We start from the raw sequence: 12,183 nt of genomic DNA, 5'->3' as shown, positions 1-12,183 counted from the left end.
GCTTTGGACCTAGGACTTAGGTGAATTTGAATGCTTCTCTATTCAATCACATTAATTCTGAATTACAGTTGCCACTTCTACTTTCTGTTGGGTTCCCCATTTTTATCAGTTATATGGCAACTAGCTGCAACACTATTAGCAACCATGTTGGTTGAAAACATTCTATAGTATAAAACTGTCCTGATTCAAGTACAGTATTGATTAATCCTGTATCATCTCACCTTTTAAGGTGCTTTTAAAATCTTCCACTTTTGTCGTCAGCCCATTTCAACTGCTGCAAACTGAGTTTTCAGTCAATTAACTCAGCAGCGAGGAGAAGATGTGGGGAAGGGGCATAATCTGGCCCTTCCCAGGAGGCTCAGGCAAAAGCAAACTGCTGCCTCCTCTCCTAACACATGTGTTCACCCTCATTAATAGTTTCCTATCTTGACCACACTCTGATGTTGCTTAGCCACACATGTCTCAGTTTTCATCTGTGAAATGCTGGGAGGGTATGCAGGGATTTTCATTCCTGTTTCTATAGGAAAATACCAAGTATCACAAATTTCTTCATATTTGAAATGGAAATTAATTTACTGTATATTTAATCTTTAAAAAAATCCAGATATGGAAATAAGCAAAATTGGCAGATTCATCCATCCCTTAAAGCAGTGAGTCCTAAACTTTGGCCTGGTACTTACAGGCCCTCTGTGGCGCCCTCATCATCATGTGCTATTGATGTGAATAGCTCTTGTGAGGCTAAGGGCTTGTTCCCACTATGAAATACAGCAAATTGCCATTTGGTGTAAATGACCCTCGTTCGGTTTGAAACCAGTTCCTGTCACAATCTGATCAAATTCTGTTGTGATGAAGCGAAGCAAAGGCAAAAGAACCCCGATGTTTCCAGAGAGTACTTTGAAAGAGGTTCTTTTCAGAAGAATTTATTCTGAAGCAAGTTCCATAAGTGAGAACGACAGATCAGAATTGATTCATTCGGACAAATGGCAGTCAGTCTTTGACAGATCCATCATTCCCCCCCCTCAAGGCCGCCGTTGTATTTGTTTTTTTTAAATAAATAAATAAATAAATAAATAAATAAATTGAATGCATATTTCATTGGAGTAAGAAAAAAATACTTTCATAGTGGGAACAAAGGACCTTTTGGACTCAAATTCCAAATTGCAGCGAGGCATCAATTTAGATCGATTTAAATTGCAAGTGGGAATGACCCCTAAAACTCCCTTAAATCTCATTTTGGGAGAAAGGTGGGATATAAATCCAAGAAACAAACAAATATGATTTAAGTCCCACCCTGTGAAAAAACTCCTTCTTACAGGACATTGCACTTCACCCTATCAGGTCCCACAAATGAAGTATCTCCAGAGTTGTGGCCACACAAGCATAAATGCATTACCAAATGCAGTTTTGGACTGGTGACAGGATAAAGAAAACTACAGTACAGATCATTCACACACACACACACACACACACACACACACCAAACAGTGATAAAGTGGAAGACATAAAGGTAGCAGGAGGATAAGCCAAAGAGAAAAGAAAGAAAGACACATGGAAATATCCCAGAAGAAGCCTGGTAGGTTTAGCTCTGTGGCTGAGCACACAAAGATACAACCCTACTATTTCTCCTTTCACAAGTGTGATTTTACTGTTGCCTTCTTTATGACTTTACTAGTGGTCTTTGGTCTTTCCTCTGCACCAGGTGTAGATATGATAAGACTATCATATCTATATATCTAGATAAGTCTAGATAATGAACTATCCAGCCTGTTCTAAAATGTTGAAATGCTGAGCCATTGGGATATAGTGGTTATCGATCCGCAGGGAGAGGCGGGAAATAGAATAATAATAATAATAATAATGATAATGATAATGGTCCTGGACTTAGGAGAGGGTTGAACTGCAACTTGGGAAAGCCAGGTTCAAGTCCACATCTAGTCATGAAACATGATGGGTAGTCTAGGGCCAGTCATGCACTCTCTCAATTTGGCCTACTTCACAGGACTGTGGCTAATACCCCAGAGTACAGGATCAAAATTCAAAATGACCTGAACAGACTAGAAAGCTGGGGCAAAGCTAACAAAATGAATTTCAACACGGAGAAATGCAAGGTACTGCACTTTTGGCGGAAAAATGAAATGAACAAATATAGGATGGGGGATACCTGGCTTAAGGAGACAACATGTGAAAGGGATCTAGGAGTCCAAGTAGACCACAAGTTGAACATGAGTCAACAGTGTGATGCGGCATCTAACAAGGCCAATGCGATTTTAGGCTGCATCAATAGAAGTATAGTGTCTAGACGAAGGGAAGTAATAGTGCCACTCTATTCTGCTCTGGTCAGGCTCCACCTGGAATATTGTGTCCAGTTCTGGGCACCACAATTTAAAAAAGATGTTGAGAAACTGGAGCGTGTCCAAAGGAGGGCGACTAAAATGGTGAAGGGTCTGGAAACCATGTCCTATGAGGAACGACTTAGGGAGCTGGGGATGTTTAGCCTGGAGAAGTGAAGGTTAAGAAGGCGATATGATAGCCCTGTTTAAATACCTGAAGAAATGCCATATTGTTTTCTCCTGCTCTAGAGACTAGGGCCCGGAGCAAGGATGCAATCTACAGGAAAAGAAATTTGACCTCAACATTAGGAGGAACTTCCTGACAGTAAGGGCTGTTCGACAGTGGAACAAACTCCCTCGGAGTGTAGTGGAGTCTCCTTCCTTACTACAATTTATAATTTGTGTTAATACAACTTGGATTACACGAAACAAAATTCTAAATCTCCGTTACATTGGGGCCTTGGTATCCACTGCGGTTTGGTTCCAGGACCTCCTATGGATACCATATTCTGTGGATGCTGAAGTCCCATTAAATTCAATGGCATACTGATATGGTGTCCCTCGTATATAAAATGGCAACAACGAGATTTGGAATTTATATTATTTTTGAAAATTTTCAAGACGTGGATGGTTGAATCTGTGGATTAAAAAAATCCATGTATACAGAGGGCCAACTGTATATTCTTCTTTTAAAAAAATATGTCCTTATCCTCATGTAAATTAAAATAAATAAAATCCAAAGGAACTTGAATAAAAGCCAGCCATGAATTTTAAAAACCATGTCTTCATAACAAGATACAGTATAATCCTTTAAGATTTTCCCCTAACACCAGTTATTATTATAAAGAGCCAGTATAATGGTTTGAGCATTGGACTATGACTCTGGAGACCATGGTTCAATTCCTGCTTGACCATAAAACCCACTGGGTGACCTTGAGCAAGTCACACTCTCTCAACCTCAGGGGAAGGCAATGGCAAACCTCATCTGAACAAATCTTGCCAAGAAAACCCCATGATAGGTTCACCTTAGGGTCACCATAAGTAAAAAATGATTTGAAGGCACACACACACACACAATTATAGCCAGTTTTACATTTGAATTCCTGGAGAAAGCTCCACATCAATACATGTATTTAACACCACTCCCACCAACCAGGGATCATCTCTATCAATCGTGAGGAAGTGCTGTAGAGAGACGAACGCTCTGCCCTTGTGGGATTTCCCTGCCACTCCCAAGTTTTGCCACAATCCACCCCCACAGTACCTGAGGCAGTCGCAACTGGCTTGATATAGTCAGGATGAACCAAGCTCACAACTGGCAAGAAGGGCCCCATCCATGTCACAAAGCATGGGGAGAATGTGCCCACCAGCTCAGCCACTTTCACCAAGCCTTCTTCATTAGGCTCAATCTGCAAGGGATAGAGGCAGAGGATGGGAGCAGTGACAGTTAAAGTGGTATTAAACTGTTATAGCTGTGTAACGTAGATACACTCAAGGCATGGAAAAACTGGGGCAGATAATAGAGGTATATACCAGCCAAGGCACTGGCTGAGGATGCAGTAATAATGATCCTTTCTATCTCACTATAGGCTGGTGGAGATGGGAAAAGAGGTTGAAGTCCTTGCAGGAGTTGTTAAACTATTGCAGTAAGTCATCATATGTAAACAACCCCTGGACCCAATTAATCTCTGGACCCTATTATAATTCCACAGATAGGCTCATGTCAGGTTCCAAAAAAAAAAAAAATGCACGTAACTGAGTAACAACATAGACATGATGTTTGTCACACTGTTAGCTCCTGCAGCCTTGACTTTTTAAAAAGAGCAGCCAGTGAAGAGCAGAAACAGACACAAACTGGAGCCAGGTTTTAGATCTGTGCCATCAGCTACAATCCTTGTCCTTGTTATTTGCAAGCTGAGGAATTCACAGCTCAGACCGACCCTGGTATGCCAAAGGCCTCAAAATTCACTCTCAAGTTTTGAACTCAGCCTGCTCCGTTCACCCTTACTCTCACCCCTAGCCTACAATTTAATTTTTAAAAACCAAGTATGCCAGGGCAAATTACGTGATGAGCATCATGGCATCATGTGGTCTCAAGCCAGCCTTATTGGTGCGTGTGTTTTCCCTTGCCTCCTTTTGAGTTAACGGCCATTTCCATCTTGGCCTGTTTCCCAGGACTTTAGGGAAGCTTTGCCTCCAGTGTTGCCAATCACCCTTGAAGGAAATTCCCTAATTGGCTTCCCGGAATGCCACCAATTTTCCTGGGATGGGAAAAATGTCCCACCTTGGTCGGGGTGGGACATCCGGATCAGGGGATGGGACTTCTGGGTCAGGGCACGAGCAAAGCACTATCGAAAGGCTAAAGGGGGACGGGACTTCCAGGATAAGAGGTATGGCAGGAGGTTTTTGGGGGGCGGGAAGGTATTTTTGGCCAGGTTTTTTGGGCGGGAAGGTTGAATTTCCCTGAAGGCTGAATTTCCCAGAATCTTCCCAGAAATCTAGCAAATTTAGCAAATGACATGGAAAAACTTTAAAAATAAAATTAAATCTCCCCCCCTCAATTTCCAGGAAAAATTCCTGAAATTGGCAACACTGTTTGCCTTCGCAAAGGCTTCTGCTAAGAAACTGGTCTTCCTGTTGTGAGGCCCAAAGTGTCTCTGGCACAGTTAGAATGGGAATACAAAGAGGAGGGAGGATGGTCTTCCCTTCCCCAAACCAAACAGCAAGAGGGATGACAGGGTGCTTTTTAAGAAGAGAGCTGGTGTGCACATTTCCAGAGCCTGGCTCCCAGAATAAAAGCCGTTATGTCTTACTGGCATTTGCTCTTGACAGCCTAAACTGGGCCATGTGGCTCTACCATTTCTGTGGCTGGTGGAATATAGCTGAGTGAAGAGCCAAACCGTGATGGAACAGATCTGAGTTCACAGATCTGCCCTGAGGGCTAAACTATACCACAGTCACATTCAGCAAAGCCTCAATTTCTTTTTAACTTCAAAGTATATATTCACAACAGACTATCCCCCCACCCCCGCCAACTGTTTTCCTCCTTCTCACATGGGAAGTACAAAAAGGAAATTACAGTTGGCCCTCCTTATCCACATATTTTTTTTATCCAAGCGTCCGGGGCTTGAAAATATTCCCAAAGAGTATAAATTCCAAATAGCAAGCCTTGATTATTCATTTTATATAAGGGGACACCATTTTGCTCTGCCATTATAGTTAATGGGACTTGAGCATCCACAGATTTTGTTATCCACGGGGGTTCCTGGGACCACACCCCAGTGGATAACAAGGTCCCACTGTACTTATAAGAAAAAAAAATACTGCTATTGGTATGGGAAGGGAATATATTTGGGGCAAGCAAACTTGCAAGGTCATAGGCCCTACTCAGTCCCTATTCACATAACATTTTGTGTGTCACTCCCCCAACTTCCCATATAGGATTAAGACCAAAAAATTCATAACACCCATTCCCTTGAAATTATGTTCAAATTAGTTTTCATCCTTCCTGAATCTGTAATTCTACACACTGCTGGCTCCTCATGAGATTGCATGTAGGGTTTTAAAGTAGCACTCTTTTGCTATTCTTTACTTGCCACAGCATTAACTGCATGTATACATGCAAGCAGCCTAAAAGTCACAACTTGTAAGCATGCAGTTTTTGGATTTAAGCGGGACTCCTTTGCCTCTGCAGCCAGAAATGGCTGGTGGCTCTCATATCTGTAGGGGAGATGGTTTTAGACTATGGTTTCAGACAACGTTCCAGGTTTTAGACTAAACCGTAAAAGACCTATCCAAGGTGCTGAACCCACCACCTTTAAAGTTGAGATTAAAACCCAGAATGGATTCATTATCCCACTGTCATGGACATCTCCAGTGATTGCTTTCTGCCGCCTACCTGTGCCTACAGGCTTTGAGGCAGTTAAAGCACTTACTCTCCCAGCATGATGATGGCCTTGCAAGTACTTTACCCATTACCCTCCATAGCAGAACTAGGGACCACCCTCCTCTTTGCAGGGTAATCCTCAGGCACTCCTGTGGTGTTCCCAACAGCCATACTTACAAAACCCAGGTGCCCCAAGAGCCAGCTGTGGCGGGGGGGCTCTGAGAAGTAGCGCAGTCTCTGGCGCACAACATAGAAGTGATAGCAGAAACCAACAATCTTCTGAAGCAGGTAGAGGAGCAAAGCCAGCAGCGAAAGCCACAGACCAGAGATGGCCAGGGTCCGGAAGAGTGTCTTCTCCAGCACCAGCTCCTCCAGGATCCAGTCTGTGAAAGGCAACATTCTGCAAGAAGAGGAGACAGAATCCTTGAAGAGAGACACACAAAGGGAAGGCTGAAAACAGGAATTAAAGCGAGCCTCTGCTCCACCCTTTCTTAGGCAGGGCGGTTTGGTAACGGCTCTCCATTCACATTTCTTCATTTCCCTTTCTGACACATCATTTGTGATGTCATGAGCATGGAGTGGCAGCCAAGGGACTGAGAAGCCACCTGGAGTAGACAAATCCCACCTGCTGCAGCTCAACTTTCAATTGCCCCTGCTATGGTGTACCTCCTCTGACTGGCAACAGAATACAGAATCATAGAATCACAGAGTTGGAAGAGACCCCAAGGGCATCCAATCCAACCCAATTCCACCATGCAGGAGACACAATCGAAGCACCCCGACAGATGGCCATCTAGCCTCTGTTTAAAAACCTCCAAAGAAGGATACTCCACCACTCTCCACTGTTGAACAGCTCTTGCTGTCAGGTGGTTTTCCTAATGTTTACATGGAATCTCTTTTCCTGTAGTTTGCATCCATTGTTCTGTGTCTTATTTTCTGGAGCAGCAGAAAACAAGCTTGAACTCTCCTCAATATGAAACCCCTTCAAATATGTATAGAGGGTTATGATATCATATAGAGGGTGGTGGAGTCTTCTGCTTTGGAGGTCTTTAAACAGAGCCTGGGTGGCCATCTATCAGGGGTGCTTGGATTGTGAGTTCCTGTATGACAGGGGATTGGACTAGACAGCCTTTGGGATCTCTTCCAATTCAATGAGACAGCAAAGCCCATTGCAAGAGGCTGCTATGGCCTCCCCTGTCCCTGGTCTCACTGCTACAGCAGTGGTGATGTGGAGGAAAGGCAATTATACAGTGGAGGCAAACACTACAAATATGAAAAGGAAAAAAGTTGGGATATAAATATGTGGAATAAATAAAACAGACATGACAAAAACAAGAAGGAGCTCCTAGTTCTTCTCCTAAGCACAAGACCTTTCATTATACTAAAAGAACCCTGCCACCCTCCTTCACCCACTGACAGGTCAAATCTCTGTTGAACCATCTTCAGATGACACATAGTACAATCCTGTATCTGTCTCTTCAGAAAGTAGCTCCATTCTATTCAGTACAACTATTTTGTGGGTGATAAGTGTGACCCAATGAAAGCATTACGAAGAGAATGTTGGACTCCCAGCTTGGCCATGAAACCCCTGGGTGACCAAGCACAAGTCACATACTTTCAGCCACAGAGGAAGGCAATAGCAAAGCTCCTCTGAACAAACCTTGCCAAGAAAGCCCCATGACAAGGTTCACCTATTTATCTGTTTTTAAATAGAGATATTTGGGTAATCTGGCATTTAAAGGTCAGAGGCTCAGATTTTGCATTTTTGGCTTACCTGTTGCCAGTATCTGTAAAAAAATCAAGGTTTCAAGTTTCTCCCTTTGAGATTAATTAAAGAACAAATTCAGCAAAAACAGGTATTCCCTTTCAAAATATGAATCATAGAATCATAGAATCATAGAGTTGGAAGAGACAAGGGGCAGCCAGTCCAACCCCCTGCCATGCAGGAAATCTTAAAGCATCCACGACAGATGGCCATACAGCCTCTGTTTAAAAACCTCCAGGAAAGGAGACTCCACCACACTCCAAGGGAGTGTGTTCCATTGTCGAACCGCCCTTACTGTCAGGAAGTTCCTCCTAATGTTGAGGGGAAATCTCTTTTCCTGTAGCTTACATCCATTGCTCCAGGTCCTAGTCTCTGGAGCAGCAGAAAACAAGCTTGCTCCCTCCTCAATGTGACATCCTTTCAAATATTTAAACAGGGCTATCATATCACCCCTTAACCTTCTCTTCTCCAGGCTAAACTTCCCCAGCTCTGTAAGTCGTTCCTCATAGGGCATGGTTTCCAGACCTTTCACCATTTTAGTTGCCCTCCTTTGGACACGCTCTAGTTTCTCAACATCCTTTTTAAATTGTGGTGCCCAGAACTGGACACAATATTCCAGGTAGAGCCTGACCAGAGCAGAATAGAGTGGCATTATTACTTCCCTTGATCTAGACACTGTACTTCTATTGATGCAGCCTAAAATCGCATTGGCCTTGCTAGATGCCACATCACACTGTTGATTCATGTTCAATTTGTGGTCTACTTGGACTCCTAGATCCCTTTCACACATAATCTCGTTCAGCCAGGTTTCATCCATCCTATATCTGTGCATTTCATTTTTCTGCCCTAAGTGCAGTATTTTACATTTCTCCGTACTGAATTTCATTTTGTTAGCTTTGGCCCAGCTTTCTAATCTATTAAGGTCATTTTGAATTTTGATCCTGTCCTCTGGGGTATTAGCTACTCCTCCTAGTCTGGTGTCATCTGCGAATTTGATAAGTATGCCCCCAATTCTGTCATCCAGGTCATTGATAAAGATGTTGAATAGCACTGGGCCAAGGACAGAACCCTGTGGGACCCCACTGGTCACTTCTCTCCAGGATGAAAAGAAGCCATTGTTGAGCAACCTTTGGGTTCGGCCAGTCAACCAGTTACAAATCCATGTAACAGTTACTTTGTCTAGCCCACATTTTACAAGCTTGTTTGCAAGAATGTCATGGGAAACCTTGTCAAAGGCCTTACTGAAATCAAGATATACTATATCCACAGCATTCCCTTCATCTAACAAGCTGGTAATTTTATCAAAGAAAGAGATTAGATTTGTCTGGCACGACTTGTTTCTCTGAAACCCATGTTGACTTTTTGTGATTATGGAATTGCCATCTAGATGTTCACAGACTCTCTGTTTAATGATCTGCTCCAGAATCTTTCCTGGTATTGATATCAGACTAACTGGACGATAATTGTTGGGATCCTCTTTCTTCCCCTTTTTGAAAATGGTGACAACGTTTGCCCTCCTCCAGCCTGCTGGGACTTCTCCTGTTCTCCAGGAGTTCTCAAAGATTATTACTAATGGCTCCGATATTACATTTGCCAGTTCTTTTTAATATTCTTGGATGTAGTTCCTCTGGTCCTGGAGACTTATATTCATTTAGATTAAGAAGCTATTCCTGTGCTATCTCCTTACTTATTCTGTGCTGAAATTCCCCTATTCTGTCCTCTGCTCCATTTTTCTCAGGTTGAGCACCCATTGTCTGTTCTGAGAAGACTGAAGCAAATAAGGTGTTGAGTAATTCTGCCTTTTCTCTGTCCTCTGTTAGCATTTTGCCATCTTCTCCATGCAGTGGCCCTACCATTTCCTTCTTCTTCTTTTTGCTGTGGACATATCCAAAAAAGCCCTTTTTGTTGTTCTTTACCTCTCTAGCAAGCCTGAGTTCATTCTGCGCTTTAGCTTTGCTGACTTTACTCCTATACAAGCTGGCTGTTTGTTTGAATTCCCCTTTGGTGATTTCCCCATTTTTTCCATTACTTATACATGTTCCGTTTAAAACTTAGCTCAGTTGAAAGTTCCTTAGCCATCTATCCTGGTTTCTTGAGACATCCCCCATTTTTCTTCCTCATTGGAACTGTTTGAAATTGTGCTTTCAGTACCTCCTTTTTGAGAAACTTCCATCCGTCATGAATTCCCTTCTCTTTTAGGATTCCTCACCACGAGATCACCCCAGTATTTTTCTAAGTTTATTGAAACCAGCTCTCCTAAAGCCTAGAATGCATGTCTGACTATGCCTGGCTTCTCCTTTCCGTTATATAACAAACTCCAGGAGCACATGGTCACTGCCACCTAATGATCCCACCATTTGCATTAACTAAGTCATCCTTTTTGGTTAGGATCAGATCCAAAATAGCTGATCCCCTTGTTGCCTGTTCCACCTTTTGGACAATGAAATTGTCTCCAAGGCAAGTGAGGACTTTGCTAGACCTTGAGGATTTGGCTGAGTTTGACTTCCAGCAAATATCAGGATAGTTGAAATCACCTTTCACTACTACATCTCTCCTTTCTGTTTAGAAAGACATCATCCAATTCCTCCCAGGGATGTAGCCAGGCTTTTGGGAAGGGGGGGGGGGGGGGTCCAGACTAAGTGCCACCATTATAATGGGGTTTGGGTGTGGCAGCGCGGCAGCACGCACCATTCATTTTATCTAACGGAAGGGGGGGTCCGGACCCCAAGAACCCCCCCCCCCCCCCGGCTACGTCCCTGTTCCTCCATCTGACTTGGGGGTCTGTAATAGACTTCCACAGTAACATCCATGTTGTTTCCCTCCCGTTTAATTTTTGTCCAGATGCTCTCCACCTGGCTTCCAGGATCAATGTCCCTGACATATAATGTCAGCATATAATGTTATTCCTCCTCCTTTCCTGTTTGGCCTGTTTCTCTTGAAAAGTTATACCCTTGTATTCCTACATTCCAATCATGAGACTCATTCCACCAGGTTTCAGTGATGCCTATTATATCGTATTTGCTTTGTTGTGCTAGGAGTTGAAGTTCATCTTGCTTATTCCCCATGCTCTCCGCATTAGTGTAGCGACATCTTAGCCCATGTGTCCCCCCTACTTGTATAGGAAAAGAACTATGGAGGAAACAAAATAATTCTTAGGCAATTAGATTTCAGATGAGATTGAAGCATAGCCTTTGAATTATCAGTCAATAGTATAAGTGGTCTGAGACCAGGGCTGAGGTCTGGAGACCAGGATTCGATTCCTAGTTCAGCCATGAAATCCACTGTGTGACTTTGGGCAAGACACACACTCTTAGCCTTATGGAAAACCTTCTGTGAACAAATCTTGCCAAGAAAACCCCCTTAAGGTCACCACAAGTTGGAAATGACTTAGAGGCACCCCACCCCCACCCCCATCACCACATTTCCTGAGTATATGTGCACAGGATTGAAGGGAACTGATAGTGCCACTCTGTTCTTCTTTGGACAGACCTCACTTGGAATACTGTGTCCAGTTCTGGGTACCAAAATGAAAAAAGAATGTTGAGAAACTGGACCGTGTCCAAAGGAGGGTAACTAAAATGGTGAAAGGTCTTGACACTATGCCTTATGAGGAACGGCTTAGGGAACTGGGAATGTTTAGCCTGGAGAAGAGAAGGTTAAGAGGTGATATGATAGCTCTGTTTAAATATTTGAAGGGTTGTCATACTGAGGATGGAGCAATACAAATGGTCCTAATATGTCCTAAGTCCCCCATCTATGCCTTCAACAGAGCATCCTCATGTTTCCCTACTTAGCTCAGCTGTTACCACCTGCTATTTAGGATTGAAATTGCCATCAATTCTATTACTGTATGCAGGGAGGAAACTGTGCACTGTATTTTCACAGCACAGCATGTTCCCATATGCCTTGGGCAAGTCACACCCACTCAGCTTCAGAGAAAGGCAATAGCAAACTATTCTGAACAAATCTTGTCAAGAAAGACTCATGACAGGTTTGCCTTAGGGTCATAATAAATTGGAAATGTCTTGAAGGCACAAAAACAACAACAAACAACAAATCCAATGTTGTTTGTGTTCTTTTGTGCTTGACTCAAGTCAATCCTGAAGCTTCAACACTCTGCCTAAAAACTTTTCTTTGGCTGCATACATGGCTTCCCATTATATGGACAGACATCTTTGCCCTTAAGCCACTTGTTATTTGCC

At 43.1% G+C, this 12,183-nt stretch overlaps 1 protein-coding gene across 3 annotated transcripts in view; it reads right to left on the bottom strand.

Moving 5' to 3' along the window:
- CYP4F22 (cytochrome P450 family 4 subfamily F member 22) overlaps positions 1-12,183 on the bottom strand; it is a 57,029-nt gene that overhangs the window by 31,066 nt on the left and 13,780 nt on the right. For all 3 annotated transcript variants that reach the window (XM_089489078.1, XM_089489079.1, XM_089489076.1), the window contains 2 exons: positions 6,394-6,616; positions 3,595-3,739 (listed from right to left, as the gene is read on the bottom strand). In XM_089489078.1, the coding sequence (XP_089345204.1) occupies positions 3,595-3,739; positions 6,394-6,615 (367 nt within the window). In that variant the 5' untranslated portion in view covers position 6,616. The remainder of the gene's footprint in view (positions 1-3,594; positions 3,740-6,393; positions 6,617-12,183) is intronic.

The sequence above is a fragment of the Sceloporus occidentalis genome, unplaced genomic scaffold (assembly GCF_023333645.1).
Source record: "Sceloporus occidentalis isolate IW3139 unplaced genomic scaffold, rSceOcc1.0.p SCAF_1, whole genome shotgun sequence".
Taxonomy (NCBI): Eukaryota; Metazoa; Chordata; class Lepidosauria; order Squamata; family Phrynosomatidae; genus Sceloporus; species Sceloporus occidentalis.
This window is presented reverse-complemented; position numbering and strand designations above follow the sequence as displayed.